This window comes from Strongylocentrotus purpuratus, unplaced genomic scaffold (assembly GCF_000002235.5).
Source record: "Strongylocentrotus purpuratus isolate Spur 01 unplaced genomic scaffold, Spur_5.0 spur5_scaffold_1, whole genome shotgun sequence".
Lineage (NCBI taxonomy): Eukaryota > Metazoa > Echinodermata > Echinoidea > Camarodonta > Strongylocentrotidae > Strongylocentrotus > Strongylocentrotus purpuratus.
This window is the reverse complement of record NW_022145594.1, coordinates 37,667,872-37,689,523: the sequence shown is the minus strand read 5'-3', so window position 1 is coordinate 37,689,523 and position 21,652 is coordinate 37,667,872. Positions and strand designations below refer to the sequence as shown.

General features: G+C 37.7%; 1 protein-coding gene across 1 annotated transcript; it reads right to left on the bottom strand.

Moving 5' to 3' along the window:
• Positions 1–640: 640 nt before the first annotated feature.
• Positions 641–16,629, bottom strand: LOC105443955. The gene is made up of 14 exons (XM_030978764.1): positions 16,443–16,629; positions 14,185–14,523; positions 13,440–13,844; positions 10,617–10,661; positions 9,985–10,230; positions 8,848–9,123; positions 7,037–7,306; positions 6,548–6,631; positions 5,816–6,010; positions 4,858–5,139; positions 4,045–4,281; positions 3,399–3,647; positions 2,327–2,572; positions 641–1,548 (listed from the first exon to the last, which is right to left on the bottom strand). The coding sequence occupies exons 1-14, from the start codon at positions 16,507–16,509 to the stop codon at positions 1,517–1,519; spliced, it is 2,973 nt and encodes a 990-aa protein (XP_030834624.1). The 5' UTR covers positions 16,510–16,629; the 3' UTR covers positions 641–1,516.
• Between the last annotated feature and the right edge of the window lie 5,023 nt (positions 16,630–21,652).

Genomic DNA, 21,652 nt, shown 5'->3' with positions numbered 1-21,652 from the left:
TCGCATAGATTACTACATTCGTCAAAATTATTAAATTGATTCCAGCGCTAGATATACTGCAAATACTTTTGTCAATTCAAGAAACAACCGAACTGTTAACAAAGGAAGAAAACAAAATCTGTATATACTGCTCTATCATATTCCGATTGCTAGTATACTCTTGTGCAAGAGACTTCTGTGAAACTCATCTAACGCTTATTCCCATCCCTATTCCATGTCGATATTTATACTGTGTTAAGACTTTGAATGTTAATTTTTTATTTTTTTAGTTGTCGTTTATATGTTCTAATCTATACAAGGATTTACAGAACATTCTTTCCTATCAGTAATCTCTGTAATTGAGGATGTATACTTTAATATTACTTAAAGATTATACAAAATTTTGGGAAATTTTGAAAAATGCCTGAATAGTGATTCTTTACAATTTTGATATATTTGGATGCCCCTGTGGATGAGATTTTAGCCCTTAAAACACTTGTGCTTTCTAGAAACTTGAATATAAAATAGCGCCTACGGCCATACAATAGTAGCTGCGACCATATATAACATAAAGAGCTTATTATTTACAATATCATCACTTCAGAGTCGATTTCAACCGCGACAACGATCACTGAATATTATAGGATCGCATATGCTTCCAATATTTTCATTTGAACCAAATTCATGACCCCATATCAAAACTTTGTATTACATTTAAAGAAATGTCTGTAAAATGTACTATTATGCTTCGTTAATTTTAAAAAGTATTATGAATAAAAGCAACCTGTCAAGCAATCATTCTGATAATTGTTTTTCTCTCGTGTTTATGGAAAAGGCGCTATTATTACAATTCCAGCCATTATTATCATTATTATTACACAAACATGACAAAGCAACCGCCCCTTGCCCAACATGTAGTTGTGTAATACATTTTATGATAATTTGCTAATATAATATTATAATCAAGGGGAAAAGTTCGATATAAGCATGATAAATGGCGATATTATCTAGGCTTCTTAACTATACATGAAAAGTGGAGTTTTAGAATATTTTGTATCTATTTGTTGTCGTAGCTTTTACATTTCGATTTGAACATTAATTAATCATACCCATTCCAAGATTTTGTAATTTTTAAAGACTTTTAAGAAACTGATTTGTCCCGATGTATGTTTACTGAGAATTTGGCAAATTAAAGATTAAAAGTTCAAGCGGTCCACCTTTTATTCTTGAGTTACAAAAAACACAAACTAATAACATTTATAAGGTGCAAGAATAATTCAGTTGTTAACAATATATATCGTTGTTATCCATGTCAATTAAGTTGAATGACTGCAATATTAATGAAAATTTCCTTATTAAACCCCGTCCATAATTCAAAGAATTCATATCAAATAACAGGAAAGATTGTCCACTATAAACACTTGTAACCCTAATGGTGTACCAAAATATTGATTTAATCTAAAAACATCGCAAGATCGCAGTAGTATCGATGGATGGGAGATGCGAAGATTGTTCCTTCTTGCATATGTTTTTTTCCTCACTTCTGATCCACTGGTCTGGGTACAAATCCTACAAGAAAATGGGTTGTGATTAAAATACAGAATCATAATTAGTGTAGAACTTCAAAACGCAATTTCATAGTGTGATATAATGTTGCTTGACATTTTTTAGAGGTAGAATATCAGGATGATGATTTGTAATGGATGTCCAAATCTATCTTTTCTCATCAGCAGTAGGAATCTCCGCCCCCTCCCTCTCCCCCTCATACAAACACACACACACATACACACTGCCACTTAGGCGAGGCGTCAAAAATAAATATACCAGCCAGCGGCAGCTAACTGCACTTGTGCGTCCTGGCTGCATTTTTTAAATTAGCTCAGCCGGCTACCGCTGGCGGTAGGAAATGGCATTCAAAAGCATGCGCCGGCTGCCGCCTTTCGAATGGAAACCGAGCCTCAGATCCCAGCCTGGCGCAAGCCGGCTGGGTTAATAAGTGAAATATAATTGCCGCAGCCAGGCTTCGGCCGTAATTGCAGCCTCGATGCGCCAATACGTAAGGCGGCAGCCTGCTGGTATCGATATTTTTGACGCCTCGCCTTAATTGTATTGTCCCGTGTTATACCAAAATTCATATCCAACTCTGGGTTTAGGTTTTTGTTCAAAATGGGGTTTAAGAAATGAATTCAGTCTCAGGTACACGTTTCCCTTTTGGTAAAAGTGAATTTAGATCACGATTTAGGTATGCAACTTGATATTAAAACCAATATCGCATGATAATCCAAATTATCTAACGCCACATTAATCATGTCCAATTGTCCATGTCCTTCATCTTCAGTAGTCTTACCTGTCATGATCTCGTGTGCAAAGTCATCATATCCAGCTCTTAAGAGTCGATCACTCAACTCCCTGCGTTTGTCTTGCTTGAGTGGGTTTTTCCTTAATTTTTCTTCCCAGGCTTCAAAGATGGATGAGAGCGAAGATGTCTTCTTCACACCAAGTACCTCGGCAATACGGCATGAGATGTCATTTTGGATAATATCCCTTTTCCGCATCCGGGTGATTTCTTCATTCTCCTTCTCCTGGCGATCGCCTTAAAATAAATTGCAATCGTTCCGTCATCTTTTCGATTAAAATCTCAATCTGACGAAATTGTGCTTGCCGTCTTATGAACTTAGTACTGTATATGAGATAAGTGTTTGAAATATCTTTGTGGCGTCCTGCAAATACGCGAAAAGGTGACAGGTCTGACCAGGGCCCCCGTTCCATAAAACTTAACATTGATGTTAACTTTGCCATTAACTGTAACTTCCATGGGGGCCTTGATTTAATTCACTTTTGAGTGATGTTGCCAGGTTCTTAAAATGGTACTTAAAAGCAGCGGTAATTTTTATGCAAAGGGGCATAGGTAGTTGAAATGCAAAATAACAGGGTCACCGAGTGGGGAGTGTAAGGCTGGGGTCATTTCATCTCCTTTTCTACGTTGCTATTGACTCCCCTCTAACTATCATTCTCTCTCATTTCCAATTTATTTTTCTCTCTCAATTTGAAAAACATTCTGGGAATGAGACTATAATGTTTTATGCATGTATTATAATCATTTTAGAGGCAATATAGCAAGGTTATTGAAATTACACTTAAATTGATTTGAACAAAGTCCTTGCGATCTTTTTCAACCAATACTCGTAAACTAGACAAATTATGATAGTATTGTCACTCGAAATGGATTCTTTGTCTTTTGTAATTTTCCAATACTTTTTATTATTAACGCTCCAAAATAGTTGATATTTATATTCCTTTTATATTAAAGTGTTTTGTAGTTTAAGGGGTTTTAAACGCTATTATTTTTCTACACTAGTATACGAATGTCTTAGTAGGTCATAATTAAACACCCTCACAACTTGGCAGTACATTCTCACCCTTCTTAATTTCTGTTGATAATCCCTTGAAACCCGCTACACTCAGCTTCTCGTAGACGTCCTCAGGAAGCAAATCATTCTTCACTTGGTCCTCCAGGGTGATAAGAACCTGTATCACGAGGTCATCGTCAACGGATGGGAGAGGGGCGTTGATGATTTCAGCAACACGGCATGTCTCCCTGAACAGAATTTCCTCTCGTAGAGCCCTGATGACTTTCTCACTAGGAATTCCATTTTGCCTCGATTTTCCTGTAGAATTTATTAAAGATGTGGGGAATTGAACAAGGACTATTGTCGTCCCTCTTACCAGTTGGTAACAAATGGAATGTAAGTAACATTCTAGAAAAGCTGCTTCGTTCAGTCATCGGGTATGAAAAAGTATATCCTCGGTAATTGGCCGTATATATCCATATATTGGGAACAAAAAATAAAAATGGGCGAAATTCTCTCGAAATATGTCAACATGCAAAATTATGCGAAAACACTGTTTCAAAATGTTGCCCTCCTTCAGAAAATAATTCTTCATAATTGGCCAATAGAATTCTTAATATTTCTTTCTAACTACAATTGTGTTTCTTTCTAACTTGCAGGAATAAGTAGAAATTGCCATTTGATTTGGTATTGCTATTTTAAGACATTTGTTTACCTGACAGGACAGCCAAGGCCTTCTCTTTCCCAAGAACAGGAAGAACAGCATCGGCCAAGGCTGTTCTGGGATTGTAGGTTGGAGGATGGACCATAGATATCCAATGTTTGAGCATGCTAACAATGTCGTCATGGTCCGCGGCTATTCCCAGGCTTTGTCGCAATTCATCACGCTGGGAGGAGTTTGGTACTGGTCCATACCCCAAAGCGAACATGTCGGCTAGAGATATTGCATATCCTGCAGGATGAAATGTGTCATCATGATTTCGATTTAATAATTCGTATACTCGGTATGAATGTATTTCTGCTGTATTTCTTAATCATATCCCAAAGTTGATATTTCCGATCGTCAATAGTATAATTGATATAACACTAACCATGGAGTTACTCCATGCACTCACCCTTTCGCACACATATACACGCACACAACACAAGCATATGAACTCACGCACGCATGCTACATACACTGGCGTGAAGTTTGGTTAAATGATTTTCATCATGTTCTGAATAAAAGGGAATATGGAGAACAGTCCTTGTTAAAGGAAATTTCTATCACTGTATTATTCTAAAGTTACCTAAGAAATAACGCGAATGTTCACACCAAATGTTCCCTCTTTACCTTAATTTAACCTTCTCTTCATGTTCTGAATAAAAGGGAATATGGAGCACAGTCCTTGTTAAAGGAAATTTCTATCACTGTATTATTCTAAAGTAACCTAAGAAATAACGCGAATGTTCACACCAAATGTTCCCTCTTTACCTTAATTTAACCTTCTCTTTGCGCGTTTAAACGTTTACCAGCCACACAACTCACCGTACTTCAGCAACAATGCAAGATCTTTGTAGCCAGCTTTGGACAGTGAACTGCAAATTTTACTTCTGTCGATATTTATCTTGGTGCTATCCTTTGCTAAAAGAGCAAGTGTTCCATTAGAGAGCTGTTTAGGTGTGACATCTATCCTGTACTTGATTAGTTTCTGATCGGATATTCCAAGAGCTTTGGCGAACGGTTGGATGTCGGTCATGAGAAGACGAGTAGTAACGTCAAGTAGTTCAACCAAACATGCCTTGTCTTTCAGTTGGAAAGGCATCAGCACTGTTGAAAAAATAAATTAAAAAAAGAATATAACCCTAACCTCTATAATGTATTTATCTTTTCATTTCTTGCAAAATAAATATCGAGCTTTACAAATACCCATTAGGCGAGGCGTCAAAAATATCGATACCAGCAGGCTGCCGCCTCACGTATTGGCGCATCGAGGCTGCAATTACGGCCGAAGCCTGGCTGCGGCAATTATATTTCACTTATTAACCCAGCCGGCTTGCGCCAGGCTGGGATCTGAGGCTCGGTTTCCATTCGAAAGGCGGCAGCCGGCGCATGCTTTTGAATGCCATTTCCTACCGCCAGCGGTACCCGGCTGAGCTAATTTAAAAAATGCAGCCAGGACGCACAAGTGCAGTTAGCTGCCGCTGGCTGGTATATTTATTTTTGACGCCTCGCCTTATTATTATCATTAAAAGGGTGAATAAATTGTACTGTCTACTATCAAATGGTTGTATAAGTTCGAACCATATACCTTTACACTACTATTTAAATATAAATAATGCTTCCCAACAAATACCTTGAATTTTAAATGGCTTGTTCGTAATATACGAAAATATAAGTTGTTACAGGAAGATTACACCGATACAAAACTTCAGATTCTCTTAAAATGATGATATTACTACATTGATACCACAAAAACGAAAACAAAGCGAAACATTATCATTACCTTGAAGGCCGAATTCTTTCATGGCTTCATGTACCCTTTTCCGACAGCCTCCGTCAGGATTCTTCTCGAGCAAGCGCTTGACCCATTCTATCACCACCTTCTCCGGGTCCGAACCCTCACCCAACTGCTTTAGTTCGGAGTCTGAGAGATAGTTTGCTATTCGACGCATTTCCAGTTCAGAAATGCCACCATATTCTACATACATGTAAGAATAGAAATTACGTGAAAAGGGCATGAAAATGGGAGAACAATGCATCGAAAAATTATCATCATTTTATCGAGAGTCAAATTTACTCTATCATATCGGGACTGTATAGAGGTTTCCACTAGATATATGGTTTAAAGTCACCAATATGTTATACAAAATAACAGTGAGTTGTGTGAGCTCTAACCATTTTTAATAGGATTCGTGTACCTGTATTATGTTTACATTAGAATATAAGGGGTTTTGACATAGGCTGAAACGCCCATTGTTTGTTTGAAATAGTCTTCAACATATTTAAAGATCCGAAGTGGTATCAAAGTACAACCACTAGAACACGATGAAATTTTATTTTCGTTTTAGAAAGTTTTTTTGAAAAGTAAACGCTATCAAAATGCTACACCATTCTACATTTTCGTTGTATTTTTTCCTCTTTTTTTCAGGACGTTGAAAGCATGTATTTCAATAAATTAACATTTATAAGTAAAAATACCGTACAGTAATGCATTGTAAAATATAATTATATTTACCTCGTGATATTTCGTTTGAATTCTTTTCAGCCCGTTCTGCATTTGCCTCTGTTGAATTATAGAGGTGCGTTGCTCCAAAGTGACCTTTCAAAATCAATTCGGTTCAAATAAAACACATTCCAAAACAACAACCTTATTTTTTCTAATTAGCTGACATGTATTTTAGCTAAAAAAATGTTTCCATTGAAAGTAACAACTAAACAAATATGCAAGTGACGTCATGCTGTCTGTTGGTATTGTTAAAGCTTATAACATGAAGGGAGCTTTTCATGTCAGAAGGACTTGAAGCATAAAGCCATCATTTATTTTTAACTGCTGAATCAGGTAAGTTAACACTGAGGTAATTAAGGTTTCCTCGCCTAATTTCTTCCAGCAGCTACTCCCTTGTGATCTTCTATTAGTATCTTTGTACGATATAATTTGCCACATTTCAAAAATGAATGATTCTCGGATCAAGACAAAACAAAAGCAATTGAACGTGTCTGTTACCTTTCAAATCATCACGACAAACCTTTGTCACCGCGACATTAAGCCTGTGTCTCTTCTCAAAGTTGCTGCATTCCTCTTTACTTATCCAGTCAAGAATCATTCCCTGCGTGTCGAATACGGGTGCCTTGTCATTCTCCACAAGAATAGCATTAAGAGCCTCCTCGGGCGTTCCGATGGATTCAGCTAGCTTTTTACAGTGCTTGCTTTTCAGTCGCTGGGTGAATCCAAGAACTTCATACTCGCCGATTTCTTCCAGCAAACCTTCGGGTACTGCAAAGAAAACGATTTAAAGAGAAGGTTGAGTTCTAGGAAGAGGTGAAAAATAATTTGTGAGCATATTATGCAAGTGTGAAAGAACATCAGTTAAGACATCTTCCCTGAAAAGCATGGCTCTTCAAATGCCTTCATATTCTAAATATGCATGTAACATCGTAAAAATCGGGGCCCGGCTTTTTACGCCACGTGTTCGTGTAGTCCCATATACATCTTTCTGTGCAAGTGTTTGTAACTTTACCAAGACTTGGCCAAGTTTCTTATCATTTTGATGATTCCAGAACCTTGCAATACACACAAATTCTTATATGCTAGATGATCAACCTTTTCTGGTCGTTTCTTTCACAATGCAATCGCATGACCAGAACTCAACTTCATCTTTAAATACCGGACACCTCACAAGAAAAAACTAAGCATTAACGAGTATTACACGTAAAATTTAATTAACATTTTTGCAATAAAGGATGAAAAGACAACATCTTCAATTTCATTGCAATTATCTTCAATTGTATTTAATTCATAAATCACATGAGTGTATAAATGTGTATTATACGTAAGGAAGTGAGGGGTGGTGATGTAACACTCGAAAAAGCAGATGCTTGGGATTAGTTGGTTGATCCACATGATTGACAATAGTAGTGATGAGGCAAATTGAACTGAAAATGGTTAAATCATACGAAAATAATGATAAAGCTTTTCGAAATTTAAATTCAAATGCCTTTTCCAACACCATTTGAAATGTGCCAACATAACAAAGAGATATTACGTATTCCTATTTAAACTTCATTTCTACATAGTCAATAAAAAGGTGCTGAAATTACCCCTAACTAGTTTTTTCGAAGCTAAATGCGCTTGTGTTACATACAGTCAACAACTTAATTATGCATACCCTTACCAAGTTTGGTAATCTCTTAAGTGACGACTGTTAGAGAAAGAAATGATTTGTCCCGATTTAGGTTTTTGGAGAATGTGACATTATAAAGCTTACATTTAAAACTAATTTAACCAGTCCACGGTTCATTCTTGAGTTACAAATAACAAATCACAATGGGTATGAATGATTTAGTTGTAAACTGCATGATAGGGGCAAAGTATTGTCTGCATAATATTGCCCTTATAAAGCAATGCCATTTCGTGTTGCTCTAGAATGCATATCCACAATATTTCACATAAGTCCAGCAACAAAGTGAGTGAGATAATAGAGAGTATGTACGGGAACATGATCAAGTCATCACAATCGTGAACAAAGACAACTACAGTGGTTTGGGCACGTAGCTAGATGGAAGAATAGCTTGGCTAACACTATCGTGGAAGGAGGAACTGATGGAAGACAAAAGAGGGGTAGACCAACAAGGACAAGGACTGTAGCCAAAAACATGACGGGCATGTCATTTGAGCAGCTGACTAGAACAGCTGAAGACAGGAAGTTATAAAGACCTGCGTCTCAAGGTCCATTTCCTTGTCGCCACAACGGTCGGCCTCCGAGCTATGGGACAGAGATATATGATACATAATGTAAAATGTAAAAGAATTCCTACCGGTAAAGAAATCTCTGTCGATAGGGCAGCAGGAAGTTCTCTCCAGGGATAGGCTTAACAAGACCATTGGGTTATGTTGAGGCGGTCCCTTACACCATTGGATGAGGTCTCTTAAGGCTTCTGCGACGATGTCCTTCATTTTTCCTGCAACGCTTATTCTTTGTCCTGGTATCAGATCGCCTAAGAACTTATCTATCCTGTCAGGGTCTCCAACTTGCCACAAGATGTGTTTTAGTGTGTCTTCAGAAGGCTGTGAGTCCTTACGGTGTCTTTCATCTGAATAGATAGTGTATGTCAATATTGCTATATTTCCATTTTTCGTTAAATTTTCTTGTCGGATTACCACTCGTGTTTTGCAATAAGACTCAAATAAAAAAATAGGGGCTAAAACCAACGCACTACAAAATAAAAACATGGAACAAATTGTGATTAATTTTGCAAGGTGTGTCATAATCACAAGATAATTCTTAAAGCATATGTCAACTATAGAAATGTCATTAGCCATGAAGTAGGTCCACATGTTATTAAGAAATTCGTTCTAAACATAAAGAGTAGCCATTCAAGATCTATACGTCTTTTGCTCCTCTACATATACATACGTTTACCAGTCTTGGAGTCCATTGTCCATGGAATTTGTATTTAAATGTGAAACAAAAATGGTGATATAATGATGAATTATCAGTTTCTGGGGAAATAGAACATATTTAGATAAAAATCAAAGGGGAAAGCAGTAGCGTTGCGGCGTTGCGGCGTTGTGGCGTGTGCCTGTAATCCAGCTAAAAGTGGACGTTACAAACTGATTCAGCCGAGGACGTAGGTTTGAAACTGAGTCACGTCTTTCGGGTGGTGACGTTTAAAAGTCGGTCCCCAGACGTAAATAATCATATCTGATTGGTACACGTCTGCAAAAACCAATACACGCACACACACACACACACACACACACACACGTAGCGGTTCAAGAAGAATTTTGGGAAGGGGGGGTTTCGAGGTCTTGGCAAGGGCTTTGGGCTTCTAGCATTCATTTTCTACATGTACCTCGCGACTCTTTTTGTGGGGGGTGCTTGATTCCCCCTCCACCCACACCCCCCCCCCCTCCCCTCTACACTAGAACCGCTCGTGGGAAAAGTTGCGTACCATATATCTCCTTCCACGCTCCATCAACACTCGCGTTTGCTAGGGCTCGTTTAAGATCCATTGCTTGGCTGTCCTGTTTATGGTGATCCTTCCAATTACAGAAAAGTTCGTAACACTGCGCTGCATTCAGACCATTTTCTACATCACTGATGCCTAAATGGCGGATTGTGTCACGTATCTTTTCCAATCTATCATCGTTATCCTTGCCGAAAATCAGGAACCACAGCTCATAGAACGATATGTTTCCTGTGACAAAGAAAAAGTAATGCATGATTTTTGTTAACCCATTGCTTACTGGAACCTGGTGGTCCCTCGTTATGGGAATTATATAATTCAGTAGTCAACGGGTTAATGATTTGCTTATTCTAATCGGCTGTTATGCCATAATAGGCAAAAAATGACGCTGTATCATATTTTAGCAGGTCGCGTTGAAAAGAAGACCTACATGACAATATTTTGATTGTCATAGAATCTTTAAAGTAACCTAGGCAGAATACCACACTATAAGTTTTGTTTTGGTAAAGGTGCACTGTAGTGGGATTCGAACCTTGGATATCAATGTTGTTAGAAACAATGAACCACCACAGCACGATGTTATCTATGTCATAAGGAAACATGAATGTGTGTTTTACCTTCGATCGTTGTTGAAAGCCCAACATCACCCTTTTCCACGTCACCTGTTCGTGAATAACCAAAATTCAGACCATTTATTTCTTGTATACAGCATGAGTCACAAAAATGAAAGCCGAATTCCACCCTAATTATCTTTGCAATCATTGCATAAACATTTAATCAAAGATGCTTTTATTTACTTTAAACTGACATTTTAATTGTGAAATCCGGCCACGGAGAGCTAAATAAAAAGTAGCAATGACATTGATCTATATTAATCTATATTTATCTATATGTTATATTGACCTCTGAATAAAATCTTAAAATGAGTTATATGAAATTCGTGGTCACCGTAAGGTTTGGTTGAATAATCCTCATTCCAAATTGTTTTCAAACGCACAATATTAACGCCACTCCTGAACATAATCACGACCAATCATCGCGAACTTGGACAAATGCGATTATTGCCAGCTTTATAAAAAAATGACCATCGCTCAGTCATTCTTATTCTTCTTCTTCTTCAAGATAATCTGCCTCCTTCAATACTGAAGATTCTTGCAGATGCCGTATACTCGGCCTGATTGGGGTGTGCAGATGGACCATTACACCATGGACTCCATGGAAGAACAGAGCCATTAGGTTAATGGCTCTGAAATGGACTATCCAACTGTTTTATCATTCTATCATTGTTATATAAGTCTTTGATTTTGTTATATTGTGTTATTGTTTTTTATGATGATTTCGGAAATAAAACAAACAAACACCGGGGTTTCACCCTTCTCTTATACGAATAGTGCAATGGATTCTTAACGTACAATGGTGGTGACTCTCCTGTACACGGAGCCTCCATTTAACGTCCTATCCGAGGGACGGAGTGTTTTCCACTTGACATAACCTGCGTCTATGAACAAGGGAAGGGGCACGTTAACACACAACGCAGACTTCAGTCATCCGCCTGGATGGGAGTCGAACCCGGAATCTTTGGTTCGACAGGCGGACGCTTTACATTCTGAGCCAACTCACCTCCTTGAACATTTTTTATGAGCAATCAATCCAATCAAAGACGACATTACCAACAATCATTTCTGCAATTCACGTTTTAGCGTTGATTTCTTTCTCGTAGTATATCATCATTTTGCAACATTTCACTTATGGTTTTGGTGAATCACGAATCCCCTTATTTCGCACTTTCATTTTAACATACCTTGGGAAGTGTGACAGGATATAAATCTTAACTCAAAGTATGTACACTGTCGCTCATAAAGGTGGAATATTTTTGTTTTAACCCAATTTATGGAATTATTTTAAAAATAATTTGAAAATAATAGATCTAGATAAAAGTATACATTCTCATTGAATAATAATTTGACAATGTGTGTTTTGCGTGACTGCTAAAGCATATGTATGCTTCTATGCTTATCAAATAGGGGACCTACGCCCTTAAGTCATAAATGACAGTAATGAGGATTAATGCCCCACAAAAGGGCACTAATATAGCACATCGACACGGTTTTGATCCTGGGGCCTCACAGTTACGAGGCCATTGCTTTGTCACTGAACAATGACTGTACGCAGCGGGGGCTAGTGTAGGGGGCAGTTTCCATAAATTAAAAAACACACAAAAAATGCAATAATTTTTCAATAATTTATTGCATTTTACCCCGGTCCCCAACATAAACAAATTCTCTGTGTGCCCATGACTTGAGCCATGATACATGGCCATCCAGAGGATTTGTTTATGTTGGGGACCGGGGTAAAATGTAATAAATTATTGAACATTTATTGCATTTTCTGTTTTTTTATTTTTTTATTTATGGAAACTGCCCCCTACCCCAGCCCCCGCTGCGTACAGTCATGGTTCAGCGACAAAGCAATGGCCTCGTAACTGTGAGGCCCCAGGATCAAAACCGTGTCGATGTGCTATATTAGTGCCCTTTTGTGGGGCATCAATCCTCATTACTGTCATTTATGACTTAAGGGCGTAGGTCCCCTATTTGATAAGCATAGTAGCATACACATGCTTTAACAGTCACGCAAAACACACATTGTCAAATTATTATTCAATAAAATCTGAGAATGTATACTTTTATCTAGATCTATTATTTTTAAATTATTTTTAGAATAATTCCATAAATTGGGGTAAAACAAAAATACTCCACCTTTATGAGCGAAAGTGTAAATGTAATAAAAGGAAAAACAAAGTTTTGACAATTTGGCCCAAAATGGATTCGCCGGTTCATAGGAACACCGCCGAGTTGTTACACGTATTTTATACTACTGCACATAGTAAACTGGAGATAAACGCTAGAGATGAAACAATAACTTGATAGTTACTTTTCCTTGCAAGCTTTTTCCGTCGAAGTATAGCCACTAAAAACACCAGTACAGCCACAAACAGTACGAAGAGGGATGGGGGTGCCGCTAAAATTAGAAAAAGTTAAAAGAAATGGTTCATGTAGAACATTTGTTAATTTGGTCACTGTGTTTCCTTTTTCTTTTGAGTCAATAGGATGACAGAATGTTAACATATGATAATGAATACTAAGAAACCATAATTGAAAGAAAAATACATTCAAAGTATTCAGCGGAAAATACTAAAATACCAGATACCTTACCAATAAATGTATACAGACAAATATGGGAAATTAGGGATCAGTTTAGGTTAGCCGCTGTCTTCCTTGATATAAACTTTTACTTTAATTAAACCATTCAATGATCTCAACTTCAAATCAACTTAGGTTTATAAAGATATTATTAACACGAGGGAGTGTTTCTACTTTAATGAAATTATGATTAATTCAAAACAATAAATAACTAAAAATAGACCAACAAATAAATCATACCGATTTCAACAATGTGGACTTTTTTTTCTCTCTCTGAGGAAACAGTGGAATGTGATCTCGTCAGTATATCATCTTTTACATCAATAACGACTATTTTTGCGGTCCTATGCTCAAGAGTTCCTGGAATGTCGGTTGCCACACAGACGTAAGTCCATTCGCCCTCGTCAGCCTCAATGATGATCGATTTGTTCTTCGTTCCGTCATCATTGACCAGTTCGTTGGTTCTTGATGTAGCCACGTTTTGGAAATCGCGGAGGAAGAGGAGATCAACGTCGGGGAAGTAGTTCGTCACAGAACAGGTGATTTCGATGGGGATGTTGGAGGTGATGTTGCAGAAGTCGTTAGGGTTGACGAGCGCCATCTCTTGACATTCGTTGATGACAGGGTAAGGTTCATTCGGAGGTGCTAAGAGAGAGAGAGAGAGAGAGATTGAAAAAAGCTAACTGAGTTTATACGACACTGCTGACAACAAAGACAAATTAAGGTTTTAGGATTACAGGTGCTGTTGAGTTGGAAAGCATCATGTCCTGCTATCCGTTGATGACACCACTCAAATGTTCGAGGACAAGGCCATGATAGAATCCTATTGTAAACAAATTATCCAGAACTTTAGTGCAATGAGTGGATTGATAACTTGCTCCTAGCTGCTCCGCGATAATTTCCTACACTAGTCGATTTCTTAATTTCAACCCTGGACCTGATACTTTAATATACCAGCCATTTCGTATCAAGCCTACATGCTTACCAAATATCACAACGTCAGTGAAGTTATGAATCAGGATCCCCAGGTAGTTTGAAACTCGACATATGTATCTCCCTTGATCTCTTATCTTAGCTTTCTTGATTGTGAGAGAATAATCATCTCCCATCTTACATGCCCCGTCAGGAACACATGACCCTGTGAGGGGTTCCCCTTCAACCCACGTGATCAGGCTGGGCGAGGTCGTGGGGTCATCTCCTCTCTTCCAGTAGACCGCGATTGGCGTTCCATAGAACTGACATGTTAGAACAACCTCTGCATCCTTTTGAACAGTCTTGTGCAGGTCAGTGTAAACGACACCGTCTGGTACTTCTCCATTCGTTACTGCAGCAACAACAACAACAACAACAACAATGTTATTTATTTAGTCGTAGTCCCATCAGGGAGTAGAAATGGTTCACATTGTATGTTTATGAATCCGATTAGATGGGTAATAAAATATGCAAAGTGCTCGGAAACGGTATTTCATATCAAATGCTATACCGTTCCAAATGATGATTTATATTATTATATTATTATTATTATTATGATTATTATTAGTTTTATTATTAATATTATCAGTATTGTTATTATAATTATAATTGTTATAAGTATTATTATCATAGTATTTATTCAACGTATTTTTATTATTATTACTATTACCACTCAATCTTACATTTTAAAATCGCAGTGTACGTATTGCGACATATCACATGTGAACACTGCTCCCTTTGTCTATCTAGTAAGGTTAGTAAATATATTTATTGGAAATGTAAGAGGACTGAAGTTCTCGTTATATGGATGTACTAACCCACCAAACATAAAGTATTTTACAAAAAAACAGTAAGCTTGAATAAATCCTGAAATGATGAATGTAATACTTGTATTTTGAGTTGACGATGTTTGCAGTAGGCCCACTTATCAAAACAGGCCTTTATTGTATTTTGGGGAAATACCTAAAGACTCTGGCCCGAATTCACAAAGGAGGTTTGTCGACAAACCTTGGTCTGAGCTCAAACCTTGCTTTGTGAATTTGGGCCTATATGTATGGTAAGTACTTTTTGTTGAATAAAAAAAGTGTTGCTATATTTCATAGCGTTGAATTCTTATATTGTATTATAAATTATTAACTTCTTTTTTTTTGGGGGGGGGGGTCACATCCATGAGCTGTCTAAGTGATTGAGATATGCTCAGCAAAATATAGTTTAAGTTCTTCTAAATCCAGAAACTGGTAATGTCTGTTGGTACAAAATACACAATATATTGCCATTTAATGCAACCAGTATTTATGAACATAGCCTCAAACTAAGTCCTTTTGATAGACATTAATCTACAGTTGCCTCTCTCCATCCAGGTAGGGTAAACGAATGCCTTGCTGGAAAAAAATTACTTGAAATGCTACAGCGCCATAAAGGCAGCCATGCTAAAGGTTGAGTAGTAGTTGTAAAGCGCCAGGAGTTCCAAGACTGGCATATGAGAGTTATACGAGAACCCAGTATTATTTCTATCATTATTACCATAACAATTTAATTAATATCCCTACAGTAATGACTATGCAGTAGTCACATAAATCATTCAAACTATCAATGACATAAATATACATGGATAACTTTTCACTTGCAGTTCCAATAATTTCTACAACACATTCAACTATAGTGCCTCTTCGATATAAAAAAAAATACCGAAATTGGAAACGACTTCCTTGATGCTGGCTGTGGTTTCCTATCTCACTAGCCTTTAAACAAGGCCACATGCCTGATAGACGCCGAGCGACTAAAAAGAGACTAATCGCGAGAACCTGAATGAACGCCAGTGCGAATTGTCCAGACCTGTGACATTCGTCACTCGGTCGCGCGTTCACCCGGGGTATCTAGACTCATCTCAGCCGCTTAGCCAGAGTAACGAGGCCTTGTCAAAAGGCTACTATCTCACTTGAACCGGATAGATCATTAGCGGGTCAGGGGGGGGGGGGTACAAGGGGTGTAACTTGGGGGGTAACATAAAAGATAGATGGTAGAGAGAGAGAGGTAGAAGAGGTCTGAAGGCCCCTTACCTTCCATTATTTTTCTTCTCTTCTGTTTTTGTTCTGGCTTGTCACACAATTTTCGGTCGTGTCCCCCCCCCCCCCCCCCGCTAGAGAATACTAGATCCGTCATTTCAAATGACACATACAATTAAATAATGTCTCATAAAGGCGAGTTTCCAGTGAAGACTTGGTATCAAATTATAATATAAAATTAACGATTAGCATGTTAGTAACTTACCCGATTCGGTCCACAGGATTATAAGAATGACGCCGACGAAAACCAATTGTATGCTGCTCGTCGCCATAGTAGAATTATTCACAGCTAATATTAGACTGAAGAAACTAAAGTTCTAGTGTCTAAGTGCTGTGGTACACTTATGTCATATAAACCACAAGTTAATAACTATATGCTTGTTTCAATAGAGCTAAACAATGTCTGTCATGTGACAAATATCACATGCGTGAGATCAATACAGGAAGTACTACATGTAGTTTTTGTCGACAAACACTTTCGCTTTTGGTTATATCGGATGCAATGGCATTGCTAGTTTACAATATAATGGGTCGCCATGGAGGCATGTGAAAGAACGAATCTCTCTCTCTTTATCTCTCTCTCTCTCTCTCTGTCCCTCTTTCTTTCTCTTGTCATTTTTTGTATTCTCCCCAAACTTTAGCACATGATGTTTCGTGATCAAATTTTCATGCTGCTAAATGAAAGGACATGAACGTCATTTGAAATTACCAGGGTCTATTGTAATATTTATTGCATTAAGAGGAATATTCGTTCTGCCAGGATCCATTTTCAACAAGCCAAAAAATAATTAGCTCTACTTTATTTGAAATTCTCTTTTGGATGGATTATGAGCATTGGGTCCTTAAACTCGTATTCTAGGCCTGAGGTGATAATAGGTTTATTGTACATTTTGAATTAGGCTAAAATTATTTATTCGGAAACCACTTCATGTCGTTCCTATAATGGCCCTCTGCTTTTAACTCTATTGGGAGGTGAAATAATAAGTTAAAGACTAAATCATATCACTATTGTCTACTTGTCAATATTGCTTAGCGATTAATGCTGCTCGATCAATGTTGATGAGTTGGCGCCCTCTTTCGACTACATAACTGTGCCGGTTCATAGATATGATTTGTAGATAAGCACATAAAGTTGAGGACCCACTGAGACAAAATAATTACAAAGTTAAATATGAAGCGTGTGAATTGTATAATTCGTTCATCAACCAACGGTGTGTTTTACGGTACGCTGTAGGAAGTATTCTTCTGAAAGTGTTTAACAAAAACTACATACCTTTGTCATTGTGGCTTATTGACTTATTGACCATATTATCATATCCATATTGTTATGATGTACTTTGTGACGGAAATATAATAAATGTGAACAGATAAGTTTGTCCATGCATGGGCAAAAGAGAGGGAAATGCCAACAACTGAACACAACACAAAAATTAAGTTCCCTCATGGGCAACTCCTCTTGATTTATGAACCACAAGACTGTCTTTTCTCTAGTGTAACATATTGTCAGGTTTAATAGTAATATTGCACGCAATCGATGCCATGAAATTTGATGTGTTTTTAAGAATCTAAAATGAATGGGTCGATTCGTTGTTTTAGTTTGTTTTGTTTCGTTCTGATATTGATGTTCAAAGAGATCGATCTTTGGGGAATTAATACACACGACAAAACAAAACAAAATACAAATCCTTTTTGAATGGATTGGACGCAGTGTTAGTTAAAGGCCTCGGAGTGACCGAAGTGCTAACGTCATATTCTGAGAGACAGTCAAATTCATGAATGTCGCTGCTATGTGTACGCATTGGGCCGGTTGATGATCTCCAGGCACCTTGTTGACCTTTAAAAAAAAATACTATTGAAAGCCCCACCTCACCACTTATAGCTACTTGCGCCCTCTATATATATCCAACAATGCCTAATCGGTGACCATTGGTCCCCATATGGTCCCCTTTTTATTATGTTAATTGAGAGCTGATTTGATGTCAGTGACCATGCAGGGAATTCTAATCCCTCCTCGCCAAACTAGTGCAGATAGGATTTAATATACAATGTCAGGAGATCACTTTTACAAGGTTTTGGAACCTCCTTCTCAAGAAATCGGTAGTAATGACACTTTTTCCAATAATATTGGAGTCTTGGTTATGGTTTCCTTTAAGTTTTGCTCAGTCAATCAGGGAATGCTGGCTTCGAGGTCAGCAGAGTGTCAGTAGATCATTAACCAGTCCAATACATACTGTGTTATGAATATGACTCTCATCGGGGAGGTAGAGAGGGCGTAAGAAAGTGGAGAAGACAGTGGAAGAGATGGAGAAAGGCGAGACAGAGTGAGGAACACATAGAGGGATTGGATCAGAGAGAAGAAAAAACACTTTGAGCGAGAAGGAGAGAGAGACTTTTTTCATTTTTATATCCAAGCCAAATTATATAGGTATAGTATCATCTTATGTTAATAAAGTTATTAAAAATTCAATAACGCAGTCACATAGATGCTTTTTACCTTTAAACAAATACAATAAAGATACTAATTAGATCTGTCTATATAAACAAAAATTTGTTGGATCTGAGAAAAATCGGTGTTGACGGCTCATTAGCATAAATCGGTGAAACTCAAACATTTTCTACACACGTACAGTGGGCAGCCCTTAAACGGAACCCATCGTCTTCAAGTATGCCAAATGAAATCAAAACTGCTTGTCCTTGTTTTATCAGTTATTAGGAGAAGGTCGAGTTCATATGTAAAGATGAACAATAATTTGTGAGCTTCTATCAGTGTTTTCGGATCAGTTAGGAAGTATATCATGATTATAACGCCCTCTAAAAATGTTTGCTCTTCAATTGCCCTCATATTCGAGATATTGCGAGAAATGACAATTAAGCTTCTATTCCATAAGTGTGTGTAGTCCCACATAACTATATCCGAGTGTAGTGCATGTAATTTTCTGCCAAATTAAGTCAATTGTTTCTCATTCTGATCATTCGAAAACATTACAGTATATATCAGTCCTCTTCAAGGACATAATGAACTCTCCTATTTGCTCTTAGACATCATTTTTCCAAAAGATATTTCCATGACGAGTACTCGACTTTTCCCTTAATCTGTAGGTTATATGTTTAAGTCAGGAATTGTACCGAAGAAAACAACATCAACACCAACGTCGAGTGTGAAATTGCAAAGTTTTGTCTGTGACGTGTACTCCTATCTCATTCTCAAGAGATCCACCAACCTGTTGATACTTCCAGTAAATAATGTGACAAAAGGATACCAGGCAAAGAGCCTGGGGCTCGCATTCAGACAATAGGCAGATTGTCTGGTTTCAATGGTAAGCATACATGTATATCGCACGCAATCCATACCATGAAATTTTATGTTTTCTTAGGAAAATGAATAGGTGGATTCGTTGCTTCAGTTTGTGTTATTTGTTGTTTTTGTTTTTTTAAATCTATTTTCAAAAAGATCGACATTTTGGGAAGTAATACACACGTACTGAAAACAAAACAAAAACGAAATATATGTTATTAATGTATTCGACGCAGTGTTAGCCATAGGCCTTGGAATTCCGAAGCGCTAACGTCATATTCGCTCGTTGTGCAGGTTATACTTTCTCAACAAAAGGGACTTTTAGATTTGCACGTTGACGTAGAGGACTGCTACGTGCAGGCGCGTACACAGGGGGGTGTTTGGGGGGTTAACCCCCCCCCCCCTTTGGAATTTTTATGTATGCAAACCCCCCCCCCATCACCACCCCCCTAAACCCCCCCCCCCCCCATCACCACCCCCCTAAACCCCCCCCCCCTCCCCCCTTTGTTTGTTTGTTTGTTTGTTTGTTTGTTTTTTAATTATTAAAAAAAAAAATAATAATAATAATAATTCCCATGGCCGACCTAAAAAGGTGACCTTACCCCCCCCCCCCCCCCCAGTGGAGCGAAATGTCAAATTTTCAAATTTCGAGAGTGTCCTCTTACCCCTTCTTCTCCCTCTGCAAACAAAACAGAAAACAAGGTTATTTAATAAAAGGACCATGCGACAAATAATCATTGTGATTCAAATTGATGCAAGGATTTTTTTTTTGAATAAGCAATGCTTTTCACCAGAATCTTTTTTGTAAAAACGACTTTTACAAATCTCAGCCATGCAATTCTGCCACTGTGCTGTAAGATCACTTTGAGATTAGGAGAAATGTATTATGTAATGGGTATTTTAAATTGAATGGAACGTCTCAACTCAGTAAGCATGGCTGAGATTTGTTTTTACAAAGAAGATTCGGGTGAATAGCAGTGCTTATTCAAACAAATATTCGCATCAATTTGAATCACAATCATTATTTGTCGCTTAATCCCTTTTAATGACCATGTTTTCTTTTTCGTTTGCAAGGGGAGAAGATATGTCACGTTAAAGACATCATAAAGATTAGTGTTGTATGCGTATATATTATATACACAGGCCAGTAACAGCTATGTAGCTTGTAAATTTGTAAGAGGGAAAATGCTGATTGAAATGATAATGATGAAATAGCACATAATTGAGGAGTATCATAGGTACCAATTCAATGGATATTTGTATAAAAAAAGCCCCCTTCAGTAATAAAAGAGCCCCCGTGAGAAGGGGCTCTTTTTTCGGGGGAAGAGCTCCCGTGGACAAAAAATTAATTTGAGCCCTGCTTGCAAATCATTAAAGTCCATATTAGAGCCCGCCCTGCAAATGGGGTTCACCGCGAAATCATTCAAGCAACGTGCTAGAGCAGGGAACATTCAATGTTTTGGGCTGGTATGATCACCACGCAATAGTGTAGCACAAATTGTTTAGAACCAGCAACCTTGACAACTTGGCTAGTATGACGTCACACTTTGGTACTGTGTTATGGTCGTTACAGATATATCATATCTAGTAAATTGTTCCTTTCCACCCAGGTGTTAAATGGTTACCGATTGGATGCGAAATTCAATGATAAGGCCTACTGTGTGCGCGCCCATAAAAAGGGGGAATTCGGCGGTTTTGTTCCCCCAAGGGATAGCGGAGAGCGTGCACTGTGAAGTGTAGAACATTGTTAGCACTTTGGTAGCAAACGTAACATACAAATATGGAGAAGAAAACAACAACAGCTAGAAACTGGATATACAGGAGAATGATGAAAATATCATATAGAAATATATGAAAACTAACAGAGAAAATAATACTCCGTATTACAGGACTAAAACTAAATTGTAGTAGCAATGTTGTTAGTAGTAGTATCAGTAATGGTCGTAGTATTAGTATAATAGTAGTACTAGTAGTAGTAGTAGCAGTAGTAGTAGTAGTAGCAGCAGTAGCATAGTAGTAGTAGTAGTACAGTGGTAGTATCAGTAGTAGCAGTAGCAGTAGTATTAGTATTGTAGTAGCAGTATTGTACTAGTACATAGTAGTATCATAGTAGTAGAAGT

Coding starts and splice junctions, on each gene's coding strand:
- LOC105443955 (XM_030978764.1), bottom strand. CDS start 16,509: ATGGCGACGAGCAGCATACAATTGGTTTTCGTCGGCGTCATTCTTATA. Junction 10,662..13,439: donor AGTCCACATTGTTGAAATCG/GTATGATTTATT, acceptor ATTCACGAACAG/GTGACGTGGAAAAGGGTGAT. Junction 4,282..4,857: donor TGCATTGTTGCTGAAGTACG/GTGAGTTGTGTG, acceptor TTCATCCTGCAG/GATATGCAATATCTCTAGCC.